This window comes from Ornithorhynchus anatinus, chromosome 18, assembly GCF_004115215.2.
Source record: "Ornithorhynchus anatinus isolate Pmale09 chromosome 18, mOrnAna1.pri.v4, whole genome shotgun sequence".
In the NCBI taxonomy this organism is placed as follows: domain Eukaryota; kingdom Metazoa; phylum Chordata; class Mammalia; order Monotremata; family Ornithorhynchidae; genus Ornithorhynchus; species Ornithorhynchus anatinus.
In genome coordinates, this window is record NC_041745.1 from 34959050 (window position 1) to 34975781 (window position 16732).

Below are 16732 nucleotides of genomic sequence, written 5' to 3' on the forward strand. Positions count from 1 at the left end.
GGCATCCCAAATTTCAGACTTTCAGTCTCTTCCCGAACAGATCTGTAAATACCAAATCACAGCTCCTAAAATGCTACATAACTCAGCTCTTCCATTTGGATGGGTGGGAAATGGGTACCGTAAAGTGGTGGGATGAAATAGCCTTGAGGAAGAGTCTATTTTCCAGCGTAAAAATGGAATAACTATATATCTTTTTCGTCACAGTCAGCGATGCCATTTTTGATAATCCCTTTGCAAACTCACCAGGGGTTCGATTCTAGCACGGGGCCCAGCCCCTATGGACAGCGGGGCCACCCTCAAGCGAACCCAACTATCAAAGACTCTGCTCCCCTCGCCCCAGTGATAACCTGAAAAATGGTGCTGCTTCTCCTGGAGGTGGATCAATTAGGACAGAAGTCCAAACGAAATGTTAGGTAGTTTTTCCCTTACGCTCTCAGTTCCCGTTGGGAAAAGATCTTCCCACAACCTGAGACTATTTGGGCCCAGAGGTTGGCCTTGACAGGAAGAAAGGTGGGTATGTTCGGTAGTGTGAGATTTTCCTTCACGCGGGGGTTTCTCCAGAATGCACTCCTCGTGTTATAGGTCAGACAGGAGAGCTCGTGTGGTGGTTAAAATGTTCTCTGATATGCAGGCAGTCCCAAATATGTTGGCCCTTAAGGAAGTACCAACCATTTGACTCAGCAAGGAAGTGGTGAAGACTTGAACTGAATTTTGAATTCTGGTATAGCTGCACACAAGGATGATTCTAGTTCAGTGGAAAAACCCATTTAGAGGCCTAACTAGGACACTTAAGGGGTTACCTTTTAGTCAACTTTGTGAATCAAATGGTGAACATTCTCTGAAGAAGAAAATGTCACTATAGTCCATAAAAAGAAAGACGTATCTTAGAGAAGCAGAGCGGCCAAGTGGGAAGAGCACGGGCCTGGGAGTCAGAGGACCTGAATTCTAAGCCCAGCTCCGTCCCTTGCCTGCTACTGTGATCTTGGGCAAGTCACTTCATTGTGCCGCAGTTCCTTCATCTGCAAAATGGGGAGTCAATATCTGCTCTCCCTCCTGCTTAGACTGTGAATCCCATGTGGAACCTGATCACCTCATATCTCCCCCGGCGCTTAGTACAGTGGTTGGCGTATAGAAGGTGCTTAAATTCCACTATTATCAGTATTATTATGTCTTAAAGAATAGAAGTATGCCGATTACACTTTCTATCACATTGCCTAGTTCGGACTGAATTGATTTTGAATACCAGTTTAGACATATGGGGATGAAGCTTCTGTCTTCACTCAAGCGGCAATTTTGTGGCAAGAGTGATAAATACACAAAGTTCCCCTAATAACGCAGAGGCGTTATTGCTCTTGCTGAACCCCGCTGTTACAGAAAACTGGTTTTGCAGTACTCATAGGGTCTGATGACGTCTGCACACCAGCTACTGTCTCTTCCAACTCCTCATCAGTCTGTATCCAAACAGGCTCACGTTGTCATTAGGACACACTTTCATTCGGCTATCACGCTCCTGACCCGGGAGTCAGAGGATCTGGGTTTTAATCCCTCCACTGCCACTTGCCTGCTGCATGAATTGGGTCAATCATTTAACTTATCTGTGGCTGAGTTTCCTCATCTTTAAAACAGGGATACAGTACTTGTTCTCCCTCCTACTTAGGTGTGAGCCCAATAAAGGAAAAGGACTGTGCCTGACCTGTTTAACTTGTATCTGCTTGGTACAGTGCTTGGCACATAGTAAGAGCTTAATAAACACCACAATTATGAATTAGCTTGAGCCTCTCTGCCATATTTGTTGGACCAAACTCTGGAAATTTAATTAACTACATATTAGCAGCCCCTGGAATTGTTCTATGATGTGTACTTTTTTCCTAGTTCAATATATTTAGACTCCTTTTTCTAGGAAGAACAGAGACAAGTAAATAAGCAATAAACATGGAACTGCTTAAACATACCCCAAATTTAAAATATTTTAGTTGCAGAAAAGAATTTTCTTGGCTTTCAGCTTTGCATATGGAAGAAAAAGCACTCCAATTTACGGTTGACTGCTTTCACACCATAAATTCAGTCTTTGCAAGTAGCCACTTAATACAATAATCTCCAACAATTTGGTTCTTGCTTGTTATTTATTTTGCTAGCCAAAGGAAGCACGTTTTGTTGCCTCCACATAATTTTCTTGCTTCGGTAAAATGTTTTATGCCAAGAATTTACTCCTCATCGCAAAAATAAATAACACTCGAATGTTTACTTATCAGTTAATTGAAATTTTTTTGAATGGTATTTGTTAAGCACTTACTACCTGACAGGCCCTGTACTAAGCACTGGGGTAGATGCAACTTTATCAACTTGGACATAGTCCATGTCCCACGTGGGGCTCTCAGTTTTAATCCCCATTTTACAACTGAGGGAACTGAGGCACAGAGAAGGGAAGTAACTTGCCCAAGGTCACACAGCAGGCAAGTGGTGGAGCCGGGATTAGAATCTGGGTCCTTCGGACTCCTTGGCCCATGCTCTACCAGGCCATGGAATTTCTTCAAGAACACTCTCAAAGCCCCATCCTACTCGATCACTTTCATCTCCCAAATGCTCAGTACACCGCTCTGCATACAGTAAGTACTCAAACACCACTCATTTCCGAGATTCCTTTCACGTCACTTAACACGAAGTCTTGTAAGCATAAAAAATGTCTTCCCATTCTTAGTACAAGAATAAAATGGTTTGGACATGTACAGGTAAACCAGATGAAAGAACTCTCCTTTTCTGCTTCTAAAGACTTCAACAGAAGAAGCACGTTTCAGAACCAGCTTTCTTGCCATGTGCCCAGCAAGTTTTGTTTTGGCCACATAACTTTTGAACTGAGTCTGAAGTCATGAAGGCATAAATGCAGAACTAAAGCAATTTCCTCTTGCCATTTCGTCTGAATGTAACTTAAGGGGATCTGTGAGGGCCAAAATTTGAGTACTTCATGGAAGTACTTTCTGGGGTCTCCAACCAAAATATCCCAGAGAAGCAGTCTGTCATCCACCAGTCTAGAAAATAATCACGCTCCAGTTATTTGTGGATATTGTTTTTTGTCTCAAGGGAAAGGTGCCCAGTAAGTATCTGTTGTCGACAACGGCGATTGCAACAGGAGTACGAGAAGCATACATGCGAATCCCATCATAAGGTCTGAAGTGGCTGAAGTCCCCTACAGTCAAGCCGTCTTAAAAAAGCACCCTGCCTTACTGTAGGATGATGAAGAAAGGGATTGTTTGAGACAACGCTTTCTGGATCCTTTCAAATATCATTTATTTCTACCACTTAGTACTCTTTCTTACTTCCAAAAGGAGGCCCACACTCCTAGGGGCCAAAATCCATAAAAAGGAGTCACTTTGTTTCCTGCCTATCCAGTCTCACAAGAATATAAAACTGCATACTCTCCTAATGAGAACTGTAAATTCTACATGTGACACTCTCAAAACACTATCCTACTAAGATGAGACCAAGTCCTGGGATGAGATGGAAGGTAATACTTAAGTCAGACTAGACATAAGACCAGATCTTTATCTACTGCTAAAGTGAGTGCCTCAGACTTTCAACACAATTGGTTCTGCAAAACTGTGCCTTCGATCTAATTTTTTTCATTAAAAAAAAAAGAGGGATTTGTTCCTGAACCAAAATTTCATATCTTATTTTTACCCAAATTACCCACAGTTGTTTACCATTACAAGTGAGAAATACAGTCACACTAAATTGATTTATATCAGGTCAAAGAGGGTCCAGAATATGGCAGCTAACTTTCACTTCCTTAGAAATAAAACGGACGTATCGATCCCCGCCTAGAGACGCTGTCTGGCGGTAACCCTTTCCCCAAGCTCCTGTCCTCTCCCACTCCCGCTCTCACCCTCACCACCTTCCGACTCTCTCTCCTGCACCCGCACACCCATCACGATTTATACAATTGCTTCCCCCCTCCACAAGGCTCCTAATGCCTCTCCACGAACCCCCCCCCCCCCCCCCCACGAGGTGAAGTTCTGCCCTCTAGGCAGGAAATGGCACTAGTGCCATAAAGATGATTATCACACCCAAGCAGAGTCATTTTCGAAACATACACATTCTAAGTATTGTTTACTGTATCTCGAAATGTGGTAAATTGAGGACAGCCTTGCTCTCGCTGTTAGTCTGGCTCCGATGAGGACGATAATGATAACTGTGGTATTTGTTGATGATGGAGGATCCGGAACTTGTTAAGGAAGCCTCCCATGTGTCACATTGGCAGGTATATTAGTCCCCACTCTCAAGACACAAAGCTTAGGGAGAGGGTGACGAATGCTTTTTTCTTTTAAAGGTACTTGTTAAACATACACTATGTGCCAAGCACTGTACTAAGTGCTGGGATAGATAGAAGAAAATCGGGTTGGACGCAGTCCTCGTCTCACATAAGGCTCCTGGTCTCAATCCCCATTTACAGATGAGGTAATTGAGGCACAGAGGGGTGAAGTGACTTGCTCAAGGTCACACAGCAGACAAGTGGCAGGGCAGGTAAAAAAAAAAAACCCAGGTCCTCTCTCAGGCCCAGGCTCTTTCCACTAGGCCATGCTGCTTCCCACCTGCTGCAAAAGAGGAGTCTGAAGATCCTCATCTGGATGGCAAGTGCTCTCGAGAGGGTACACCACTGAACAGAAACTGTTCCTACAATATAATCAGGAGTGTGGTCACAGAGATTAAAGAGAATGAACAGCATAATCTTCAGTAAGACAAGGAGGGGAAAACAAAAAACTTTTCACACTGCAAGTTCAACCTAACCTTAACTATATTCTTTGAAAATGATATATTACCCAGGACCTCTCTCACTGGAACTAAAATATCGACTTTATTCTTCCATAAAAATTGCATACTGTAGTTATGCTGCTTACCATACTATTCACCAACAACCAAGAATTAACTCATGACTTTTGCGGAGCTGGACCTTCAACTTGCATAACCTTTTCCAACCCTGTGGTATCAGGGTACTGTATTACCTAAATCACACGATACCCACTTTGGAGAACTATTTGGGTTATTTCTGAAGTGTGCTACTCTGCCTTAAGCGAACTCCAGCTACCCTTGCTATTTCTCTCTACTGGAACAGCGTTTTCCTTTTTCTCTGTTCCCTAGAGTAGAGACCGATGTACAAATTCCATTAGGATGAAACAATTTACCAGAAATCTTCATGTAATTTAACATCATGGGTTTTCTGGTTTCTTTTCAGAAGCAGAAGAATACAGTGTTGCTACAGGCCCAACTTAAAATATACACAATCTTCACGTGACATTGCTTGACTCTTAAAAAACTGACAGCTTTGATCAATTATTTCTTTTTAAAAGATTTACCAGGAAATCTATTATGAAAAGAAATTAAGCTTTTGGTAATTATCCAACAAAAATGAAACCTCTTAGAAAACTGATTGTGAAAATCCTTAAGAAAAACCGAGGGGCCTAACATTTGGCTATAATGAACATTTATAATCTATTTTACTCTGACATAAAAAAAAAATAGCTGGTAAACTGATTACCTAATTCATTTTCCTATTGTGAAATCCTCCTTTGCTTTACACTTGCTTTGGGAATTAGAGAAATGCCCTCTAAATCAAAATATTCCTAATATGGAAGGAATGAATACAAAGATTAAAATGAAGTCAGGTGATTTAGGCAAGGCATGGATTGTTTTTCAACAGTTACTATGGCATCCATTTTCAGGTTTAAAAACCAAGGCAAAAATGTTTCTTATATTTTTGTCAAATGGATCGCTTTTGCCCCATCGGTTTTACTTCTCAAATCCTTACCAGCCAAAAGGACTGGTTCAGGGCCCAAGTGACTGCTCCCTACCAGCAAGTGGAGGGAGAGCCAGCGATTAAACAAATCGATGTTTGAAGGCTATCATGGCTGAGGTCTTTTTGAACATACTGTCTCACACGGTTGAAGCATTACCGGTTTCCTCTGCCTGGCATTTCGGAGACTCCCTTGCCATCTCGATCGTTAGGCGGAGACTGCGTGTGGAGAGGGTAATTCCCCTTCTACTCTCACTTTGGGAAAGCATCCAACTCTTGGAATGGGAGAAAAAAAAAATGGCAAATTGAAGAAAGTGCGCAGGCACGTGGCCCACCAGGAGAAATTAAGGAGGAGGAAATGGAGAGGGAAGTGATCTGGCTCTGCTTACTGTTCCTTTGCTACAGTTTACAACTGTCCTTGAGAAGTAAAGAGAAAGAATAGGGAAGCAGGCACTTCCCACTAGGATGATGAAAGAAGTGGCTTAATGACATGGTTCAGGCCTAGGCTACTTGGTAGAAGAATGCACCCGCTGCCTCTGTGGAAAAAAAAAAATTGACTGCCATGGCTGATTATGAATCTTCACCCTTCTTTTCTTTCCCGAATCACCACCCCAGAGAAAGAAAGACGGGTGGAGGGGAAGGGAGGAAGCAGGAGGGAGTGCGAGAGAGACCCTGGAAGAACTTCTCAGCTCCCTCCCTCTTGCCTAATTCGAGGGAGCCCTGTCAGTTCCTCCTCTGATGATCTATGTGGAGGTACAGCATCTCACAGCTTCTGCACTGAAACAAGAAAGGGAAACGTGGGTTACGGGTGCGTGAAATTCTAAGAGACAAATAAAAAGATAAATGGATTTGGAGGAGAGGGAAATGACTAAGTTGGGACCATTGAGAACTGATACTTAAACTTACCCAACTACCAGAAAAACTTTAACTTGTTTGAACTGGCCAGAGCGGGTTTGGAGAAGCCAACTTGAAAATGCTATTTATTTTCCTGTCACTTCTTAAATGAATCTTGGCCTGTTGAATTTCAGCAACTACGCTGACCTCACACAAGAAACCATGTTAAATCAACAGCATCCTTAGAGACCCTCCCTCCTGAAGGAGATTGAAAAGATCAAAATCAATTCTCCACAAGAGTGTGAGGCCTTGTAACTAATCTCTGCCGCTACAATGGTTAACTTGGATCCTTTCAGCCTCCGACTCGCCAGGGTCTCAGTAAGCTGATTCTGAAGAGATGAGAACACCTCGAAACTGTATAAGGAAGTATGTCTACTGCATTTTTCCCATGAAGGCCTTAATACATTTAGTTGATCCCACTCCGCTTTGACTCCTCATTGGAAAATAATCTGAGAAGAATACAGCCCATTTACTAAAGGTATACTTATATATCTGGCTGGAGGATTTGTATAACTGTTCGAGGAGGATATGCCCCATTACACCAAGTACGCATTTTAATTTAATGATGATCACAATTCTCTGTCCAACTAGATGTCAAAAATACCAAAACCGCTAACTCCTGGAGGACGAGAAAGTCAGGGATCCTTAACTACTTTAATCTGATGAAACTATGAATATGAGCTTCATTTTATCTATTCTCCCAGAAAACGGCAATACGTTTCATAAACACATTCTCTCTGAAACATTGCTAAACATTACTCAGGGTGAATTAAAGGACTAATTAAAATAGGAAATAAAAAGTGGTAATGGACTTGCTAGACTTTGAAGTTTAAATGAAAGGATCCAATTCCAATATCTTCTGTGATGCAAAGTTTCTTGAAGAGAATATTGCTGCCTTTGACCAAACACATCGACAGTTGAGAAAATTGGCACCAGGACAAAAACAGGGTTCAATGTTTGATCTAGCTAAGGTTTTGTTGCTGTAGTCATTTCTGTTTATAAAACACCTCTCTTAGAAACCATGGGAGGGAGAAAAGAAAGTGACCACCTTCACTGTAATCCTTCCACAAAAGGTGAATTTCCAGAGTGGGCACAAGAGAAAAAAACACTTCCTTGTTGCTATCTAAAAGTTCTGAGCAAAAACCACATGATGCTTAAAATGGAGAACGTTAATGTTAAAATGGACTTTCTGTCGTCTCTGAACATAGGCTTCTCCACTCCACTAAAAGAAAAATAAGACACCTCATGGTCACAGGAGCTTTACACATTTTTCCCAGATTGTTTAATGTCTATCACCCTGAGGAAACCATTTAGTAGCATATACGCACTACCAAATTAGGGGCTTTCCATGGTTTCCAAGAATGCAAAGTGGTTTTGATTGCATCACCCAAGCAAAACTACATGAGCATAAAAACCTTAACATTTTCAGTGGTTAAATGGGCATTATGTAGTCTAGAATTACCATTACTGCTCACCACAAACAGCACTGCTACTACATACCATGAACACAAGATTAATTACACACATGCATCACTGAATAGGCAACAATCACACTAGAAATAATGAATCACCAATTTCCTCCCCCGCCCCCTCCCCCATGAAAACTTCGTGTGTATGGTAAAAATAAAAGTAGCACAGACTCTGACTGGCCTAAAGATGTTTCGCGTTCAATTAATGTAGCATCTAGAGAATGTATCCATTGTTCTCTATTTAGGCTTGCAGCCAGATGAGAGTACTGCACAGAGAACGGTCCGCACTCCCAAGCGAAAGGGGAGCAGAGGCTCTATGCTACATAAATTGCATCCCATTGCCCGAGAAAATTTATAATTTAAATAATATACTTTTTGGGGTGTCGCCCAAAACTATTTTAAAAAATAAAATAGAAGAGACTCGATCCTTAAGCCCACATGGCATATCAGGCAGTACCAAATTTAAATTTAAAATAAACTCCCACTGCTGCAATAAACCATAGCCGTAGCTATAATCCATGTGATCAAGTTCCTTCAATGTGCAATAACTGTTGCTAGAGAAGTCTTACTGTGTGTCACTGGGAGATTCCAAACCATACCTTTTAATCCACGCCATGGTACTTCAAGAACATGTTAAGGTGAGCCACGGCTCAGCACACTTCGATGCACCTCAAAACACCTCAGCCAGTGTATCATTCTCCTTTCCTTTTGAGATCATAATGGCTCCGAAGAACTATTACGCTTCCATTTGAATGACAGTCTCATACACAATTTCAATGACTTTAAAAACAAAAAAAACAAAAAAAAATAAGGACTTTTAAGTGTTAGTATGTTAAACACTAGTGAAATGTGTTAAACAAAAACTGCCATGACCAAGGAAAACAAACATGCTGCTAATATGGAACATGGTTATTTTAAATACTGACACTTGACTGAGTACAGGGGAAGGGATATGGCTTTGAGGCTGAGTGACGGGAAACTATGGGAAAGAGCTAATCCCTGCTTTGCCGTGGTTCCATTCTATAACCCTAGGCATCTCTCTAAAATTCATCTGTCTTCTCGGTTTCCTCCTCAGTGAAAGGTGGTAGCCAAAGAAACAATTAATCAAAATTCTAGACTTTTCTGGACGACTGTAGAAAACACAAGCTACCCCCTATCTGATATGATCATTCTCCTAGAGTGAAGAATACTTCAAGTGACTATCTACTTTAGAAGTCCGCAATGCTTTGCATTTGAATTGTAATTCACTCAATGAATTCACTGAAATTTCTTATTTTAAATCCATAAAACACTCATCTAGTGCAGCTTCAGCCTATGTTCTTTTCTTACCATATTTAGACTGGCAATCATATTTGAAATTCCCCACAAGAAAAACTTTTAATCACTAGAACACAGAAACAATTACTCCCTCTTCCCAGACCTCAAAAAAAGTGCTCAGTCCACACTTTTGCTTCTGGGCGGCTCACCAGCTAACTAGAGATATGGACTGGCTGAGAAACGCAAACCAGAACAATTCGGTCTAAAAAGACATCTTCCTCTTCCCCTGTTTAATCAAAAATTCACCATTCTGTTATCTGTGAATGCAAGAAAACATTTAGAGCATTTCCTCATTTTCCTGAAGAAGCTTGGGACATTCCAAAATTTGAAATTCTACTTTTAGCCGAATTACTTTAAACCACAAGCTTAAAAACTCACATACATAAATAATAATGAGGCATCCCAACAAAAGAGTAGCTTTATCTTGCCGCTTCATCAAGTTAAACTCGTTTTTAATGGTGTCTCCCCTTCTCAACCCCTCCCCCGCCATGAATATGAACCTGGAATCTTTATAAGAACTGCACCGGCTGTCCTGAGAAAGATACTGACTAAATCTAAAAAAATACAGTTCCCTTCTATACTACATAGTAAGTCCTTCTCAGGTCCACAGAGAAGATGATTTGCCATCCACAGAGAAGAAGATTTGTCACAAATTCTGGACCACTGGTTGAAATGTGTTCCCTGCAACTCCCACTGAAATTGGTATGCTACGTTCTGCACTGGCTGAAGACTTTTATGATCTTTAAAGACTACTCCTTTTGAAGAAGTTTTACCGGTAAGGATCAGAACACTTAGAATCATCTGTTGTATGTTAGCTGGTAGAAGTTCTCCATCCACTGTAAAAACCTACACAAAATATAGCACCTTGAGCTCTATTATCTATCACATGCCAGATAAGTGAGGATCCCAAATTTACCTGACAAAGTACGATGCAAAAACATTTGGGTTTGGGCCTAACCAGATATTACAACGGTCATATCAGGTCAATACCCCCGATCCCAGGGTCTAAATGGATGGGCTACAGCAAAAGCTAAGTATCTTATTTTCCACTGTTTACACCACCCCTTCCGCCACCACCCCACCCCCACCCCAAATGAATGTCCAGGTTTTCAATTGTCATTTTTTTCCCCCTCTTAAATTCTATTTCCATTATGGCAGCTCTCTTGGGACCTGCTAATGCTAAAAAACAAGGCCTTCTCTTCATGTACAGGATGCATGCAATGACTTTCCAAATGGCTGAAGGCCAAGTCTAAATGTCTTTGTTTCCTTAAATCTTGGCTGCTGAAATTAACCTAGAACCATTAATGATACATTAAGCATTCAGTCCATTTTGATGATCAAATTGCTAAGTTTCTAGAACAGTCCCTCGTAACTTAAACAAGTTCCTACTTCTAACGAACGTGGTTTCCAAAGCTTCAGGGAAACGTCCCCAACTCTCAAAGGGATGCTTAACTACTATTCTTCTGATGTCATTGCTGGTTCCTATTTCCTTGCTGAAGGGGAATTAGATGATCCAAAAAGGTAAAGAGAAACATAATGAAAATGGAATTTAGCTTCAGAGTGATCCATTTTTGACCTCCCATCACACCAGCAAGAGATACAGCACTTCCACACCTATCAAAAAGAACTCTCCAGCTTCTTCAGCAATGGTGTGCTCTTCAAAAAGAAGCCCTCAAGACTTCACCTCACAAAGGGAAGTAGTTCTTTGGAAGCAGAGATTTCATTTAAAATTTAAAATTTCATTAAGCAGCGTAGCTTAGTGGAAACAACACAGGTTTAGGACTCAGAGGTCACGGGTTCTAATCCAGACTCCGCCACTTGTCACTTGTCAGCTGTGTGACTTTGGGCAAGTCACTTAATTTCTCTGTGCCTCAGTTACCTCATCTGCAAAATGGGGATTAAGACTGTAAACCCCACATGGGGCAACCTGATTACCTTGCATCTACCCCAGCGCTTAGAACAGTGCTTGGGACATAGTTAGCACTTAACAAATACCACTATTATTATTAAAATGATAAATTGGGTTATTCGAGGCTTTCAAAAATGCCCTGCATTTGGGAAAACACAAGGAAAGGCAGAGAAGAAATCTCTCCCAGACTGTTTTTTAAGGGTACTTGTTTCATGCTTACAACGTGCCAGATACTGTACTACGTGCTGGAGTACATATCAGTCTCTATCCCACATGAGGCTCACAGTTTAAGTACCTCGATCTCATCTATCTCACCCCCAATCCCTTTTCCACATCCTCCCGCTGGCCTAGAACTTCCTTCCCCTCCAAATGCGCCATACCACGACTCTCTCCTCACCTTCAAAAGTTTTATAAAAGGTACCAGTTCCTCCAAGAGGCTTTCCCTGATTAAGCTCTCTTTTCCCCAACTCCCTCTCCCTTCTGGGTCTACGCACTTGGATCTGTACTATTTAAGCACTTTATATTCACTCCAACCCCTAAACCCCATAGTACTTACATACACATCTGTAATTTATTTATATACATCAATGTCTGACACTCTCCCCCCAGACTGTCTTTATTCATATTAATGTCTGTCTCCCCGTCTAGACCGAAGCTTGTCGTGGGCAGGGAATGTGCCTGTTCACTGTTATACTGTACTCTCCCAAGCGTTTAGTACAGTGCTCTGCATATAGTAAGCGCTCAATAAATACGACTGATTGATAAGTTGGAGGGAGCAGGACTGAATCCCCATTTTACAGATGAGGAAAGAGGCATTAATGAGAAAGACAGTTAAATTTCACAACAATTCTGGGCAAAAGATACACGCTACTCAAAAACCAATGTTTCTTCTCATTGGTAAATCCTGGATTTACGGATAAATCCATAGTCTTTTCTATGGAAGAGGGCAAAGGTGATTGCATGAAAGCAGGGACAGCTTTTACACGAGTTACCTCTCAACATTTGGAACAAGGAGATGCATAAAATCTCAAAGATGACACCACCATAGCCATCTTTAAGAAAGAAAGAAAGGTGAAAGATGAGATTTACGGCAATTGTAAGTCAGTCGTATTTATCGAGCACTTAATGATACTGCTTATTGTAACTGAGGCATTTGTCTCCATTGGCGAATGCATCCTAGTCATCCTGGGTTGGCACGCAGTAAACACTCGATAAATACGACTGACAGAGTCTACAGAATATTACTGACTAAACATTCCCGGGATCTCACGATATTGATGCCTGTTTACTTGTTTGGATGTTTGTCTCACCCCTTCTAGACCGTAAACCCGGTGTGGGCAAGGATTGTCTCTCTTTAGCGCTTAGTACAGTGCTCTGCACACAGTAAGTACTCAATAAATACGACTGAATGAATAGATGGATCTCAGTGAGGCACAGCGGGCCTGACCTTTGAGGCATGTCAGATTCGAGAAAAGCGCAAGGAGCAACAGCAAAACCTCAACGCGATCCTTACAAACTTGACAAAAAACACTCAACATCAGCACAAGACGCTGCACCCCAGCGGGCTGTCATCGGGAAAGATGGGAAAGAAGGAACTCTGTTGGAGTTGACGCTCCCTAAGGACAGTGAAAGGAGGTGATAAAAAGCAAACACAGCACCAGGCACAGCAAGGACAGACAAAACGGCTCAACTAGGGTCAGTCTTCATGTATACTGCACCCTGAACACATGGACCCAAGAGTCAATTCCACTTCCAGGAAAGTGGAATTCTTTTGTAAAAGAGTTTAATAAATGACACTTCTACTTAAAAAGCCCCTAATGCCAGGTTAAAATGGTGATAAAGTTTAACTTCTGTAATTTCTATGTTTCCCCTCTCAGTCGCCAATAAAAAAGATCCAATAAAGTACTGGCCCTGTTGGTTTTTTGTTGGGGTTTTTTTTTTTTAACTGATCAAAATAGAAAAGTGGATGTAAATGTTTTTTTTCCAACGGTCATGCTGGGTAACCATGGGGGAGATTTCAGGACCGCCCTCCTAATTTTTTCCTCACTTCTCGCTCCGATTTCATTCTGTTCCTCTGCACTGGAATCTGTAGGGACCCTATTGCTGGCCACTCCTCTTCCAGATAGAGGAAACACTTTATTTCTCTGGTTTGGCCAGGCTACACGGCGGACAATAAAATATCTGAAGCAGGTCCTCCAAGTGAGTTTGGACTCTGTCATGTCTCCTTTTATCAAGTTGGACTGTTTAAATGACGAAGGGCTTTTTCTGAAAGCCCAAACATCATAATAATTATGGTATTTGTTATGCACTTATGTGCCAAGCACTGTTCTAAGTGCTGATTGTATGTTTAGTAAGTAAATAGGTGCAAAGAATGTCAAGTATATAACACACTTTATAAATCTCCTATTTGTCCGGGAAAGAGTATGTCGTAATCCTAATGGCCCAAAGACCCAAAAAACAAAACAAAACAAAAACAAGGGTGAACAAGTTAAATGTAACTCCTGATCCTTTAGGCCCAAGGAAACTTAGAGGCCATCAAGTTCATTATGCTCTTCTACCATTTGCAGGGTCACAAATATCATTTGGTTTAAAAATGATATGAGATGGCCAAAAAACCTTTCCTCTCCAAACCAAGGATCAAGATTTAATTAGTGGGTAAGCCCTCTGCAAACCTTAAACCTGCCCATTCACTCCACTTTCCTGCTTTCACCAAATGGCAAGCTGAAGCTGAGCAACAGGGCTGGGCCAGGTGTCATCCCCGCTGCAGATCCACTTGAAGAAAAAACAATCCTAAAGTCTAGACACAGCCTTTTCAAAGAAATCCAATTGTATTCACCTAAATATCAGATTTGCATAATCCATCAAATCGGGACTTTTCACAAAAATTGCACTAGGATCAGAAACAGAGAAAGGGTAGTTGGTTTGGTGATTTTCTAAAGTACAAACGAGCCATACAATACTGCCATTCTCTCAGTGCTGACAGAACTAAAATCTTGGCTCCTCGCTAGGCTGAAAAGGGCCAAAAACTGCTGAGTTGGGCAATTCCGATGGTTGCTTTTCTGAAACTTCTTTTCCAATGATACGATCATAATTTTTTAAGACAGAAAAGTCAACGCCCCAGTACAAAGAAGGACCTTTATGAAAGTATTGCAGCCTCTCTCATAACTAAATCCCACTGGAAACCCAACCAAACAATGAGATATCTAAATGAAGCCTGGAAGGAGCACGAGAACACCAGAGGATTAGGCACGACGGAGAAAATAAATGAAGGATTTTCAATATTCCTTGGGTGTGGTTGGCCATTCTGGAATTTTTCATTCTCTCTGTGTTGCTTTAATTCAAAAACAGGCCTCGACACCCTTGCTCCTGGCTAGGAGAGAGATGGGGGAGAACATTGAGGAGGAGGAGATGATGGCAAGGAGGGAAGACAGAGTTCTGTTGAAGGTCACAAGGAGAGTGAGACTCTTTAAAACCCTTCCCCTCCAAATACCTCTTTAGCTGTCCATTACTGATGTTTATAGATCACCTACTTTGCATTTTCACCACACCTCTTTAATAGAACTGGAACTCATTTCCCTGCATTCTTTGGGGGGCAGGAGATGACAGCAACACCTGATAGCCACCATTCTTTGATTTTCAATGCACTTTCTTTCTGTAAAAGCATTACTGAAAATGAACTGATGTTTGAGAACAACTTCGCGCCCACTCCAGCGTATACAAAAAGGCTCCACGGCTGTTTAGACACACAGGTCCATAAGACCGCCACAGACACCAGTTGCTGAGAGAGGGTGTATTAATGTTAATTTAAAAATAAGTCAGAAAATCCTTTCCTAACTCTTCATCGTGTCTAATTTCAAATGTGGTTCCATTTTCCTGTCTTTCACACTTATCTCCTCCAATCTACCTTGACAAACAGGTACAAACACCCTTGAGGATGATTAAAAGGTGGAGGCCGAAAATGTATGCGTAATGCCTTACGCACAGAAATTGAGTTGAACCATACCCTCATTACAGCTTCATGAGGGTGTTCGATGTAAAAGAGATTACATTTTCTTGAAGTGCCTAACCAGGCCCAAATCCCTCCTATTCACAGCAGCACAATCACGTGTTCTAAGAATCTTCAGTTGTAGACTTTTCTGACACCTGTCAATTTATGAATACTGTGGTTCCAATTAAAGAATTGCCCAAAGTTTCCAAATTCCTTCCAGCTAGAGGAGATTCATTCATTCAATCGTATTTATTGAGTGCTTACTATGTGCAGAGAACTGTACTGAGCGCTTGGAATGGACAATTCGGCAACAGATAGAGACCGTCCCTGCCCAATAAGGGGCTCAGCAGAGGATATCAACCTGTCGGGATACAGAGAAGCAGTGTGGCCTAGTGGATTCAACAAAGGCCTGAGAGAAGACCTGGGTTCTAATCTTGGCTCCACTGCTTTTTTTAAATGTATTTAAGAGCTTACTATATGCCAAGCACTGTCCTAAGCACTGGGGTAATTAGTTTGTATCTAACAACAAACTGATCAGGTGCAACACAGTCCATGTCCCATGTGGGGCCCAGTCTTAATCCCCATATTACAGCTGAGGTAACTGAGACCCAGAGAAGTGAAGTGATATGCCCAAAGTCAGACAGCAGACAAATGGCAGAGCCGGTATTAGAACCCAGCTCCTTTCGACTCCCAGGCCTATGCTTTATCAACTAGACCACACTGCTTCTTGTAGGCCACAGCACACATTTATCTGCTGTGTGACCTTGGACAAGTCATTTAACTTCTCTGTACCTCAGTTATCTAAACTGTAAAATGAGAGTTAAAATGGGACTCCAGTCTGATTAACTTTTATCTACCCCAGCACAGTGCAAAGCAGTGCCTGGGACACATATAAGCACTTAAATCTCCTTTAAAAAACAAACAAAAAAAAACCTGAGGGAGAGAGTGATCCTTTATTTTCTACTTTGTCGTGCAAATAGTTTTCGGAACAGAAGCAAAATCTTTAGGACAGCAGGGCAGAATGTCCTCCTCTAATATAGATAGTTTACGGCAGGTTTTTTGCCAACGTCGATTCTCTAATCAGAGTTCGACTCCCGGCTCTGCCACTTGTCAGCTGTGTGACTGTGGGCAAGTCACAACTTCTCTGTGCCTCAATTCCCTCATCTGTAAAATGGGGATTAACTGTGAGCCTCACGTGGGACAACCTGATTACACTGTATCTCCCCCAGTGCTTAGAACAGTGCTCGGCACATAGTAAGCGCTTAACAAATACCAACATTATTATTATTAATCAGAGCCACCTATCTGAGAGTAGAAGGCTAGTTCCAGAGTAAGAGAAAGGAAAAAAGGAAAAAAAGGAAAGGGATGGG

The 16732-nt window shown here is 41.6% G+C and overlaps 1 protein-coding gene across 3 annotated transcripts in view; it reads right to left on the reverse strand.

Moving 5' to 3' along the window:
• RBPJ (recombination signal binding protein for immunoglobulin kappa J region) overlaps positions 1-16732 on the reverse strand; it is a 119061-nt gene that overhangs the window by 69969 nt on the left and 32360 nt on the right. For 2 of the 3 annotated variants that reach the window (XM_029083401.1, XM_029083398.1), the window contains exon 2: positions 8748-8928. The exons of the other annotated variant lie outside the window; for it this stretch is intronic. In XM_029083401.1, the coding sequence (XP_028939234.1) occupies positions 8748-8764 (17 nt within the window). In that variant the 5' untranslated portion in view covers positions 8765-8928. The remainder of the gene's footprint in view (positions 1-8747; positions 8929-16732) is intronic. 3 annotated transcript variants of the gene reach the window in all.